This window comes from Syngnathus typhle, linkage group LG3 (genome assembly GCF_033458585.1).
Source record: "Syngnathus typhle isolate RoL2023-S1 ecotype Sweden linkage group LG3, RoL_Styp_1.0, whole genome shotgun sequence".
In the NCBI taxonomy this organism is placed as follows: Eukaryota; Metazoa; Chordata; class Actinopteri; order Syngnathiformes; family Syngnathidae; genus Syngnathus; species Syngnathus typhle.
Window position 1 is genome coordinate 2,428,686 of NC_083740.1, and position 12,431 is coordinate 2,441,116.

A 12,431-nucleotide genomic window follows, 5' to 3' on the forward strand; every position below is an offset into this window, starting at 1 on the left:
TCGATGGATCTGATTTTATTGGACCAATTCAGATCCAGTTGAGATTGGAGAGAGCTGATTGGTTGATTTAAAGGGGAGTAGGGCTGATTAGAACACAAAGAAACTAAAATAAACCCTGTTATCCAACGCGTTGATCTGACTTTTAGACTCAATCAGGCTTTTTTTTTTTTTTCTTTCACAGCTGAGTCATACGTCTCCGGTCATCCTCGCTGGAGCAAAAGCCGGCATGCCGCATTACGCCGCGTCTCGCATCTGTCCTCGGTGAAAGCCGTCCGTCGCTATATTTAGCCCACGCGAGCAGCGTTATATGGGTCAAGAATCGAAGCGTTACACCCCTTCGGTGTTAGCCTGCACTGCTCCAACTTTCCCGTCTGGGCTGCATCGCGGCAAGCTGTCAGGGACTTTTTTTTTTATCCTCATAACTTATCGCAGGTTGTTGTTTTGATCTTCATATCCTCGTGTCGGCTTTTCATGCACTTGGCCTGAAAGCCGCAGCATCCGTCTGTGATTTACCGTTCATCCCTTTCAGGGTCACGGGAAATGCTAACCTGGAGGACTTTTTTTTTTTTTTTTGTCAGCTTGTGTGAAGCTGTGGTACACAAAGTTTCAATGCGACGCGTTAGGTTAGATTAGCTTGTTACGTTACATCATGTCGTGTTACATGACGATATATTAAGGTTTGTTACGTTACTCCGAGTTCCGATGCTTCCCGTTACATCACGTTGTTATTTTACCTGTCGTTGTTTGGTTGCGTTTCATTACAGCGTCTTACGTTAGTTGCATTAATAATAATAATAATACATTCAATTTATATAGCGCTTTTCAATAACCCAAAGACACTTACCGTTTTTTTCCGTGTATAGTGCGCAAAATTTAACTAATTTATTGTCCTAAAATCTGGGGTGCGCATTATACATGGGTACAAAAAAAAAAAAAAAAAAAAAGTTTTTTTTTAATTTTTTTTTTTTTTTAAGTCCCAATGATCGTCACACACGCAGGGAGGCAATGGGTCCCATTTTTATAGTCTTTGGTATGGTCTTAAGTAGGCTGGATGTAATTTTTTTTTGTTGGCGTTGATTTCTCCGACTGCCCGTAAACGCACCACCGCGCTTCGTGCGCGCACGGGACAGCAAACGAGCAGGTGATCGAGCAAGCGTCTGATACGAGAGCATTGCGGTCGCATGGAGCGTGTTTGAAGTGAACAGCAGAGAAGAAAGGCAAAGTGTTGTGAAATAAAATGCACAGAACGGATGCGCAAGACACGTCAGCTATATAAAGAGCGAGAGTTGTTTTCTTCCTATTAGTTTCAATTCACAGTTTAATTAGCAGTTTCAATCAGCAAATAACAAAATGCGTATTACAGGTAATATTTTATTTCACAACACTTTGCCTTGTTCCTTTGGTCTCTGCTGTTCATCCTAAAACACAAAGGCGCTCTTTAAGCAATGCGACAGTGAGCGCCCGGCGCGCTGCGGTTGCGCGACCGCACCAAATTAAGCTCCCTGCGCAGTGCGCACTGAGGTCCACTTAAATTTTAGAAAGTACATCAGGACTTTAAAAATATCTTCTAAATTTCAGCGACGGCTCTGTCACAATAATCGACCAGCCCGGTGCAGTTGGGCGGTCGGCGGCGCGCTACGGTTGAGCGTTCTCTCGCGCGCTCTCTCTCTCGCTCTCTCTCGCTCTCGCACACACGCAAACCGGATATCATACGGCGGCCGCCATTACAGATGCGCAGAACGGATGAGCAAGACACGTCAGCTATATAAAGAGCGAGAGTTCAGTTCTCTACCTAAATCCGTATTACAGGTAATATTTTATTTCACAACACTTTGCCTTGTTCCTTTCTTCTCTGCTGTTCACTTCAAACACGCTCCATGCGCACGGAGCGCGGTGGTGCGTTTACGGGCAGTCGGAGAAATCAACGCCAACAAAAAAAATTACATCCAGCCTAGTTAAGACCATACCAAAGACTATAAAAATGGGACCCATTGCCTCCCTGCGTGTGTGACGATCATTGGGGCTTAAAAAAAATATATATATATATATATATTTTTTTTTTTTTAAAAATTCATAAAAATTGGGTGCGTATTATACATGGGTACAAGCTTTTTTCCAGCATCAGCATGCCATTTTTAGGGGTGCGTACTATACATGGGGGCGCACTATACACGGAAAAAAACGGTACATGGAATTAAAAAAAAAGAAAAAAAAAAAGAAATTGTGTTGCTGATCATGCTTCAAATTGTTTGACCTTGGCTCATTCTAATTCCAACTGCTTCTGACACCCTCTCCATCGTCTATTCATTTCCCCTCTTTTGTAAACGTGAAATTTAATTATTCAACGTTCTGCGAGCTGCTGTTGGACACTAGAACCGAGAATCATCTTCTGATCATAACGTCAAGGCAATGTTGAAACGCAAAAAAAGAAATAGAAATAAAACAGTTACTTGTTAGCTGCTACTGAGGACGACAAATAAACAAAGTCGGCCATTTTGGTTCAAATGGATGCTTTCCACTTCTGTATCGGCATAGTTTGATCATTTCCGGAATTCACCATGACAAAATATGAGCGATGTCGCCTTCATGGCTGCTTGTGGCTTAACGCTGTTACACTGAAGACCTTTCCCTGATAAATATTTGTCCGCCGGCGGTGCTAACGTCCTAGAGTCATCCATCTCAGCAACATTGTATCTGTCGCTTTTATAAAAGTCTGTAATGAAGTGCTGCCATGAAACAGATTGTGGGCCAAATAGATGTTTTAAAAAAATAAAAAAAATACGCCCAGGAGGGAGGGGGGGGAGTGGACATTTATTACAACCTTTACACTCACTATATTCTACCAGAAAGGGCGTGCCACACCAGTCTGTGAGGAAATTAATGCGTCTCCAGCTTTTTTTTTTTTTTATATATATATATATATAACTTTCTTTTACAATGTCGCATTAAAACAGCGCTAAATCAAATCATGTTGGCCAACTTTAATTTCCTCACGTCCGAGTACCTCCCGCCTCCAGGTGTTGACTCGCTGTTTGGCTGCGGGTCAAAAATGAGCCTGCGTTGCAAGTTGCATTAGACGATTGAGGGGAGGAAAAGAAGTGGGGGAGGGGCCAGCCCTGCATTCCCCCCCAGATTCGCTATTACGGAATGGGACACGTGTTAATCTCGCTTCCCTCTGTGATGCGCATGACGGCGCCTGTTCAAAGTCAGGGTGACTTTTAGCGACAAGTTTTTCGGGGAGATGGGGGGGGGGGAGTAAACACTGTGACAGGTGTCTGGCGAGCCACGCTGATTGGATTTATAAATGAAGCGATGTGATGAGGATCCAACAGAGGCATCCGGGAGACGACGACTAACACAAGTTTCTTTTTTGAACCCTAACCCGGGCTCGATGGGAGCATCTGAATTTGCCGACGTCCCTTTCCTCATCTTCTCCTCTGCTCCTGCCCCCTCGGGTGCAATCGGGTTTTCCCTCTGGCCAGCCAAGATGGATTATCTCTGAGAGCATCTCTAATTTGACTCCATCGCCATCCTTTTCTTGTCTCCCGTCACCCCTACTCCCCCCCCCCCCCCCTCCTCTCTGATCACCGCCCGGCTCCCGAGCTCCAAGCGAGCACATTAACAATCCTCCTCGTTGCCCGTCTAACACCTGGGATCATTTTTCTTGATACCGCAGCGTGGGACTTTCCGCCAATACCATGGATTTTCTATCAGCGACTTAATCGAACAGGAAGGGTGGGCGTCGCCCTCTGAAATGTCTCGTATCAATTTGGCGTCCGTCAGAGCGCGTCGCCTGCGGTTATTAGACGGCCATTTGGAGCGTTATATGGAGCACGCCCTACCCGGGCCCCATTAGCTTCCCTATGGAGGCATAAGCAGCATGCCAGCTCTTAGAGTCAGAGTCTTAATTAATAACGGCTCAGCACCCTTTGGCAAAGGTATCCTAACACCTGGATGAAACACAGTGGGAAGATTTTCATTCAAAATACCGATTTAAAACGGCCTTTTTTTTAAAAAGTATTTATTTATATTTGATTCTGTTCCCTTCAGGTCGTCAGATGGTGGCTACGCAGCCGGAACAGTGGTGGTGAGTCGACTGAAGATGGGTGAGATGGAAGAAGCGGAGCACATCACCACTGACGCGCCATCACAGAAGGTACACTTGTTGATGCTACGCGGGATGCTAACGTCACCCCTGTTAGCCCAAAATGTCACTCGATTATTCACTTTTTTTTGTTCAGTAGAAAATCCAAATACCGTTTTTCCATAGCTGCAGCCTTATTTGTTGTGTCATGTTTTTTTGTTTTTTTTAAAACAATATAGTCAATTTGCAGTGTCATTTTCACACACAAGCTCATTTTTTTGAATGCATAAGAGAGCAGGGGCGCCACAACGTTGACAGTGGCTCAAAAAGTTTCCGGAAGGCTGCCTTAGGTAATAGGAGCTCATAATGCGGTTCAAATCCACCAACGAGATTACAGAACCTCCAGTGCAGCCTAATGGCGATTTGCAGTGTGTGTGTGTGTGTGTGTGTGTGCGCACTAATCTCCTACAAAGCACTCGCCTGCACTCGACAGCGACCATCACGGGAGTACCAGAACCTTTTCCTTTAATTCCCAATGGGATGCCGGCACACCAGGAATGACATCGTACGTACTCTTCCCGATTGCACATGCTCAGTAGAGGCCGCCATTTCGCCCCCCCTCCCGACCCCAATGAACTTGTGTGAGGAGTTTTAAATCAGTGTCTGTTTTCAGGAACCTTGCGGTTTTCTTGCCGCACCACACGGCACGGCTTTTTTTTGTGTTGTGTGCCGTGTACACATGTATAATTGGCCGAGGGCTTCTTGCACGGCCGACTGACTTTGAGTCGTGCCCACTCGCCTGGCTGGTGAAGGGAGGTTCCCTGCCAGGCTCGGCAGCGTCACTGACAATCTGCCCATGTCTCCTTGATGAATCTGTCGCCCTCCGTGTGTGTGTGTGTGTGTGTGTGTGACTGTTGTCGCCGTGGAGATGAAGGGAGGGAAATGATAAAAACTGAAACGGAGCGCGGGCTAGTGTGATGTGCCACAGTGCTGGTTTTTGCAACAAAAGGGAGGGATGACACCAGTATGACTTTCCTGCTATTTTAAATATCTTTGCCTTGGCTGCCTCATAGCAAGATTCATCCCGAAGAAAACGGAGTTCAATTATTTCAACATGCAGACAGAAATAATGACATTTATTAAATTGCAGGTTTTTTTGTAGTGACTGAGAACATTTCACGCTTGGTCGGTTTGCGCATTTCTCCCGAAGATGAAAGAACCTCGTAAAAAAAGCTTCCGTTCACCTTTTTGATCACGAGCCCATGAAACACATGCTTGACAACGATCGGCGCTCTCGTAGTGCCGTGCACCCCCCCCCCCCCCCTTTTCTGCTCGTCTAACCTTGTTCAATGAGTCATGCAGCAAGAAAAATTGTGTGGAGAGGAGACTGGAATGAATGCGTAGAAATTGTAATCATGGTCTGGCACGTGAGCAACTAATTCAGGTCATTTTATTGACACTTTTTCTCATAATAGCTGACTCGGTTGGATTTGAAAAATTCCACTCGAGGGCACCATCCCGTAATCCGTAATTCAAATCAAATGTAATGAATCAAAATAAATAAAATAAAACTTAAATAAAATTTAAATAAAACATACCGTTTTTTTCCGTGTATAGTGCGCAATATTTTACTAATTTATTGTCCTAAAATCTGGGGTGCGTATTATACATGGGTACAAAGAAAAAAAAAAAAAATGTTTTTTTTTTTTTTTTTTTTTTTTTTTTTTAAATAAAGTCATGGTACAACAAAACCAACAACAGGACTGACCGACAAAGTCGTGGAACAAAAAGACAGGGTGACATTACCAAAGACAGGAACAGAATGACAGTAACACATGCAATGATCCAACGGTGAGCGAGGGGCAGACAGGACTTAAATACAAAACACGTTACATCGATTGAGGTGACACAGGAAGAGCGGGGTGACACGAACAGAAACTATGGCAACCTAGACACATAGCAAAACTGGGGACGAGACATGACAAATCTCCCCCGAAATAAAACTCACCTTTCTTCTTGTTTGTTGTCAATCGCGCATCGCATTCAGCCATCCTGCCCAACACACTTAGTAAAATTCATAATTGACGACACATCGTTTGATGCGATGGTGCAATTCTCGATGGTGTGTTAGTGTCAAATATTGTTTGTTTTTTAATCTCCATCGCGGACCGGACGTCATACGGAGGCCGCCATTACAGATGCGCAGAACGGTTGCGCAAGACACGTCAGCTATATAAAGAGCGAGAGTTCAGTTCTCCACCTATTAGTTTCAATTCACAGTTTAATTAGCAGTTTCAATCAGCAAATAACAAAATGCGTATTACAGGTAATATTTTATTTCACAACACTTTGCCTTGTTCCTTTCGTCTCTGCTGTTCATTTCAAACACGCTCCATACGACCGCAATGCTCTTGTATCAGACGCTCGCTCGATCACCTGCTAGTTTGCCGTCTGTCACAATGTACCCTACACAAATCCGAAACATTTGTTGCGGCTCCGAGTCACGACGAGGGGCAAGTTTTGGTTTCCAAGGGTGTTTTTATTCCTCTTCAACGTCTCTCCCATACAGAGCCGCCGTGTGCGCACGGAGCGCGGTGGTGCGTTTAGGGGCAGTCGGAGAAATCAACGCCAACAAAAAAAATGACATCCAGCCTAGTTAAGACCATACCAAAGACTTTAAAAATGGGACCCATTGCCTCCCTGCGTGTGTGACGATCTTTGGGACTTAAAAAAAAAAAAAAAAAAAATTTTAAAAAAAATTAAAAAAAATTCATAAAAATTGGGTGCGTATTATACATGGGTACAAGCTTTTTTCCAGCATCAGCATGCCATTGTTAGGGGTGCGTACTATACATGGGGGCGCACTATACATGGAAAAAAACGGTAAATAAAGTAAATATATACGTTCCGTAATCATGCACTCACAGGACATAAAGAACGAATGACTTCATCAGCGGAGCGCTGCATGTTGCTAAGTGCAGTGTGAAAAGAACTTTCAAGTGACAAGGCCGACGACAATAGCGAGTTAATCACGACTCCAGCCCCGCGGTCGCCGCGACGAGCAGTCCGAGGCACGCGCCAATCAGCGAGGCCTCAGCGGGCGCCTTAGGTGATTGCGCAACGAAAATGCTTCCGGATGCTTCTGTGTGAGGGTGGACATTGACAGGTTCATGATTTTTGCATTAATTGTATTTTTGTGTTCTTTTCCAGTGTCCCTTAGTGTGCGAGTCTGCGTCTCATAGCTGCGTCGAGAGAGACCACCTCTTGACGGGACCAGGTACTCGGGACCATTCATTGCCAAAATCTTTCGACATTATTGTCGTTCAAGGAAAGGGTTACTTGAACCTCGGTCACCCTTGAACTTCCCCCCCGTTGTCGCTGCACCGCCGTTTCTGTTCCTCACACCTCTTAAGAAAATGACTTCTCGAGACCCCCCTCCCCTCTGCTCTCTTCTTGGGCCTTTCAAAAGTAATAAAAGTGGAGGACTAAATTGCATCACACGCCTTCCATCTGGATGAGGGAGCGGAGACTGCAACAGGCTGCGCATGTGCAGTCAATAATAATAAATAAAAAAAAAAAGGCAAGATAGCGGCACCATGACAACCGCTCTTAAAATTTTGACACGACGGGGTTCGCGACCTCTTCTTATTTCACTTCCTCGCTGCTGATGGAGCAGCTTTCACTCTTTGCTAAATGTCACTCCTGGCCCAAAACAGCCGTTTAATGGAATAGTAAATGATGAAGCTGGATAGTTTGGCCCCAAAGTCAATTACCTGAAGGGCTTTGAAAGGCCACCTCGATGCTAATTGAATTAATAGCAACGTGGTGACACTTTGATGAAGAGCAATGTTCAAAACGATAAAAAAAGAAGCAAAGATTTACGCGCAGGCATTTAAAAATAAGCTAAGTTTGGAGTTGAGAGGAAAACCTTTGCAAAAAGTTTTTTTGATCGACGCTGTTTTGAGACGTAAAATCTACCGTGCGCGTTTGGATGCCTCCAGTTGTCAACGCGACATTTCACAGTGGCCGACTTATTGACTGATTCGCTGTCTGACTGCAGCTTCGGGACGCCGAAAGCGGCGGTAAACGGCGTTTCAAGGCGCGCCGGGCTTCCTCGCCTCCTGCTGCCGGCGCGCAGATAAGAGCATTAGCTTCCTCCGCGCCGTCGACATTTGCACTGACGGAAAAGATGGAAATTGGCTTAATGGGGGAGCGGGTCGGTCAGTTTGCGCGTTGACAATGACTCGACTGTTGCGCAATAAATATGTGATTAAAATGGAGCAAGTGAGGTTTGTCTTTTTCTCGATGAACGGCGGCGAGACGTAGCTATTGATCAACAAATTGAATTTTTTCTTCCTTCTCAACTTGACTTTGAAGGATTTAGTGCGTTCTGTCTTTTATCTCGTTACTTTCCACACTCGGCGCGGCTAATTGGTGGATTTTGTCACTTGTTAGCCTGAATGGCAACCATTGGTTGATTTTTACCTAGTCGTCGTTCAATTCAAATGTTAATGCAGCGCTCATCGAGGGTTATTTTCAAACAGATGTTTAAAAAATGTTATCATTTTTTTTAATTCAGTTTCAAATGACTCATATTTCCAGTTCTTCAGCTTCAGGACACAAAATGATCCAAAGCGGCGGCCAGTTTTATCTCGTCAAATGAATCTGCTTGCTCGGAATAATTCATCCAAATCCACAGGTGCCCAGCGAGTCGGTTAGGAGAACAATCCAGCGATTTATTATCACAAGTCAAGTTGAAAATGCCACTCGCTAGGCTATGCTTAGCGTACATGTCAATCATTCTGGGGCTGTCCAATTAATTAGTAGTCTTGGGCCGTCGGGAAACGACAGCTCACAGCGTCGCTAATTGGTCGGTTTCATCGTTTGCCTAGCCGTTCGTGCGGTACATGTCAATCATTATATTGACTAGTTATCATTAAATGTCACTCATCTTTATCGCTAATTGGCCGTCCCTGACTAGACATGGGTCAATCTGCATGCGGGGCCACGAAGCAATTAAAATGGAAATGCTTGAGCGTGAGGACAATGTTTATCTTTCTTTCCACAAAAGTAGACGAAGATGAATCAGGGCTTATCTGCGGACGTCGCGGCTATTGATCATCAAATTGAATCCGTCCTTTGACTTTGAAGGGTTTAGCGGCCCAGCAGCGCTTTTCATCTCACCGGGTCTGCTTTTGATGCTTTCTTCCGCAGTGTTCACCAACCCGGTATGCAAAGTGTACAGGTTCCAGACGGCGGACAGCAAGTGGATGCTGGTGCGCGAGCAAATGGAGGAGTGCACCTTGTCCTTCAGCATCCCCAAGCAGCTGCTGGCGCTCTACATGCAAGAGGACATGAGCCGGTGAGACGCGTCACATGACCGCTTTGTAGCGTCACAACCCAAACGATTCGCTTTGATTCAGCGGGGATTACGATTGGATGTTTTGTTTTGGTTTTGAACGGGTCACATCCAGCTCATGTCAAGTTAGAACATATCAAGGTGAGAGGCAGAGATTAAAGTCTTGGTGTGAGGCCAGGTCAAGACCAGACGAGTGAGTCTCCTTCAGGCTTGAATAGGGTTAGTCACAACGGATCATTTCTCCATTCTCCCGCCGTCGTCCTTGGCAACCTCGCTTCATTTTTTTTTCCTGGTCACTACCTTCTGCTCGTATCATAACAGGACGGATGAAAAATGGCAAAAAAAGTCTCGCGGGCAGGCGTTCGATTGATAATCATGACAGAAGAGGGCCGACTTGATTTGTATGGCGCAATCAAGGACGATCTTCACAAGGACGAAAATAGTATTGGGAGCATTATGGTGGCTTTTGTGTAGCCAGGTTTCTTTGCAACTCACTAGTTTTACCAGAAATACACTTTTTATTGTCAAAAATATTAGAACAGAGTATGTAGAAAGGATTTAAAAAGTGTTTTTAGCAAAGCATGTCGGCCATGTTTGAGGACTAAGTTGCAGTTTGTCGGCCATTTTTGGAGTTTATTACTATACATAGCAATTGGTATAAAAAAAAAAAAGCCGTGCTAAATTCTTAAATAGCACTTTCTGGTACCTCCTAATAGCTTTAATTCCACGCCTTCTTACACCGACACTAATATGTACCGAAATAAATGAATGCTTCTGTTTAGTAATACTAATAAGAAGCCGTTTTGAGGACTTCAATTATTTTTGTCAGCAATAATGTCATTAAATATTCTTTTGAACCCTGCATGGATCAATTATGCTCCATTTAGAGTTGGAATATGAAATATTTATTAGTTCCTTATCGAAGTAACGCAGCACACTCGAGCACAGCAGGCTTTAGCATGACCTCCATACGTAATGTTTTTCTCGCTTATTTGCGTACGCCGGCTGTGATGTGCTTTCCTTTCGTGTCGTGTATTTTGAACGCACGCCAGTTGAGATTCATTAGGAGCTGCTTCGTTAATGATAAAAAAAAAAGGTTGTGTATTTATAAACAAACAGCGCTAATGCGTGTCAAGAGCACACTCATGATGTTTGCCCTTTTTTTTTTGCAGCTATTGTTTTTTTGTTGGTTTAGTTTCTTTGGTTGGCATAGTTTCTGTGATTGATTTAATTCTAGGTCATTTTGTTTCTTTGTTTGGTTTGGTAAGTAGTGTTTGATTTGTTTACGTTGATTGAGTTTTGGTTGAATTCGTTTTTTTGGTCGGTTTGGTTTCAGTGGCTGGTTTAGTTTTGGTCGGTTTGATATTTGTGAATGATTTGGTTTTGGTTGGTTTAGTTGCTAGGTTGTTTTAGACTCATTAGTGTCTGTTTTTTTTTTTGGGTTTGTATAACTTTTGTTTACGTTTTGGTTTTGTCTGGTGTGTTTGCTTCATTTCTGTGGTTGCTTTAGTTTTGTTTTGCTTTGCTCTGTTTTGTTTCAAAAGTGTGTACAGTATTTCACTCTTCATTTTGCGCTGGATTTATTGGGCAGGCGCACGACGCCCCTATGTAATTAAAATGGAGCCTGCACGATAACCGAATGAAATAAAGGAAGCCGCACAGCAGCCGTACGCTAAATTTACGGCGCCATTACGGCCAAGTGACCTTCATCGGACATTTTCTATCATAAATAAAAGCTGTTGGAGACTGTTTTAGGGCTCGCCCCAGTAGATTACCATCACAAATTTTGAGAAGAGTGAGGCATGAGTAGCAAAAAGCCCATTTGATGATTGGCAAAGAAATACAGCACTCACATTTGTATAAAGAATAAAAATAAAAACTGGACATTCGGAGGCGTATCGTCGTCTCCATCCGACGGCAGATTTGATTGATAATGTCAGCTTTCCAACATGCATATCGTATTGTTCATCTCTTGACCCTTTCCTCAGATCAGACAATAGCGCTCTGATTAAAAAGAGCGATAACCCGCAACGCTCTCCGTCATCCCTCGGCCTTATCACCCCGAGCAGATGTCCCGCTTTTGATTTGATCCATCGGATCATCACACTCATCTCCCATGTGCACTTTTAGCGTATCGTCCAATATTATCTGACTATGACTTTATTTCCAGAACAAAAGCGACACAATGCACAGCTGGTAAGGATATGAAAAGTATACTCATCCAGTGGGGCCACCTGCTTGTAAAATTATGTAAATCAAAAATTGAAATAGGGCCCGTTTTTTTTTTTGCCTTTCATTTGAAGACCAACATGGCGCATAAAACATTTATGAGGCATAATTACAGAAAATTGGGGCTCATTGTCTTGGGAGCATATTACTGTTGGACAACTTGTAGTCGTGGCTGGGAGCCCTTATTAACGCAGTATCATTGCAATTTTAATGGACGATAAATTGCTGCTGGTTGGTCCCATTATGTCTTTGTCATGCAAAGTTTTGAAAGAGGCTCTCGTTTGTTTTTGGGGTTTATTTTGATTTGGTTTAGTTTTGCTTGTTTTTGGTTGGTTTAGTTTTGCTTGGTTTCATTGGTTTAGTTGAGGTTGTTCTCGAGAGTTTAGTTTGCTCATTTCCTTTTGTTGGTTTGGTGTTTAGTTCATTTTGTTTTGTTTGAATTTGTTGAATTTCTTAGGTTATTTTTTTGTTGGGTTTACTTTTGGTTGGAATCTTCATCAAATTTAGTTTGGGTTAGTTTACTTTCTTTACTTGGTGGAATATCTTTGGTTGTTTAGTTAATTTCATTTATTTAACTGGTTGAATATATTTAGATTTGATTGGTGTGTTTAACGTCTTGGGTTGGTTTGATTATTTATTTTTTTTGGGCGGCTCATTGGCCTTTTTTTTTTTTTTGTTGGTTTCATTTGTTTTGGATTTTTTGGCTGGGTTTAGTTTCGCCTGCGAGAGCTTCTTTGGTTTATCGCTGGCTGATTATGT

General features: G+C 43.5%; 1 protein-coding gene across 14 annotated transcripts in view; it reads left to right on the top strand.

Annotated features, from left to right (window-relative positions):
- Positions 1 to 12,431, top strand: part of inpp4b (inositol polyphosphate-4-phosphatase type II B) — a 108,095-nt gene that overhangs the window by 80,163 nt on the left and 15,501 nt on the right. For all 14 annotated transcript variants that reach the window (XM_061275175.1, XM_061275176.1, XM_061275169.1 and 11 more), the window contains 3 exons: positions 4,051 to 4,156; positions 7,295 to 7,361; positions 9,299 to 9,446. In XM_061275175.1, coding sequence (XP_061131159.1) covers positions 4,051 to 4,156; positions 7,295 to 7,361; positions 9,299 to 9,446 — 321 coding nt within the window. The remainder of the gene's footprint in view (positions 1 to 4,050; positions 4,157 to 7,294; positions 7,362 to 9,298; positions 9,447 to 12,431) is intronic.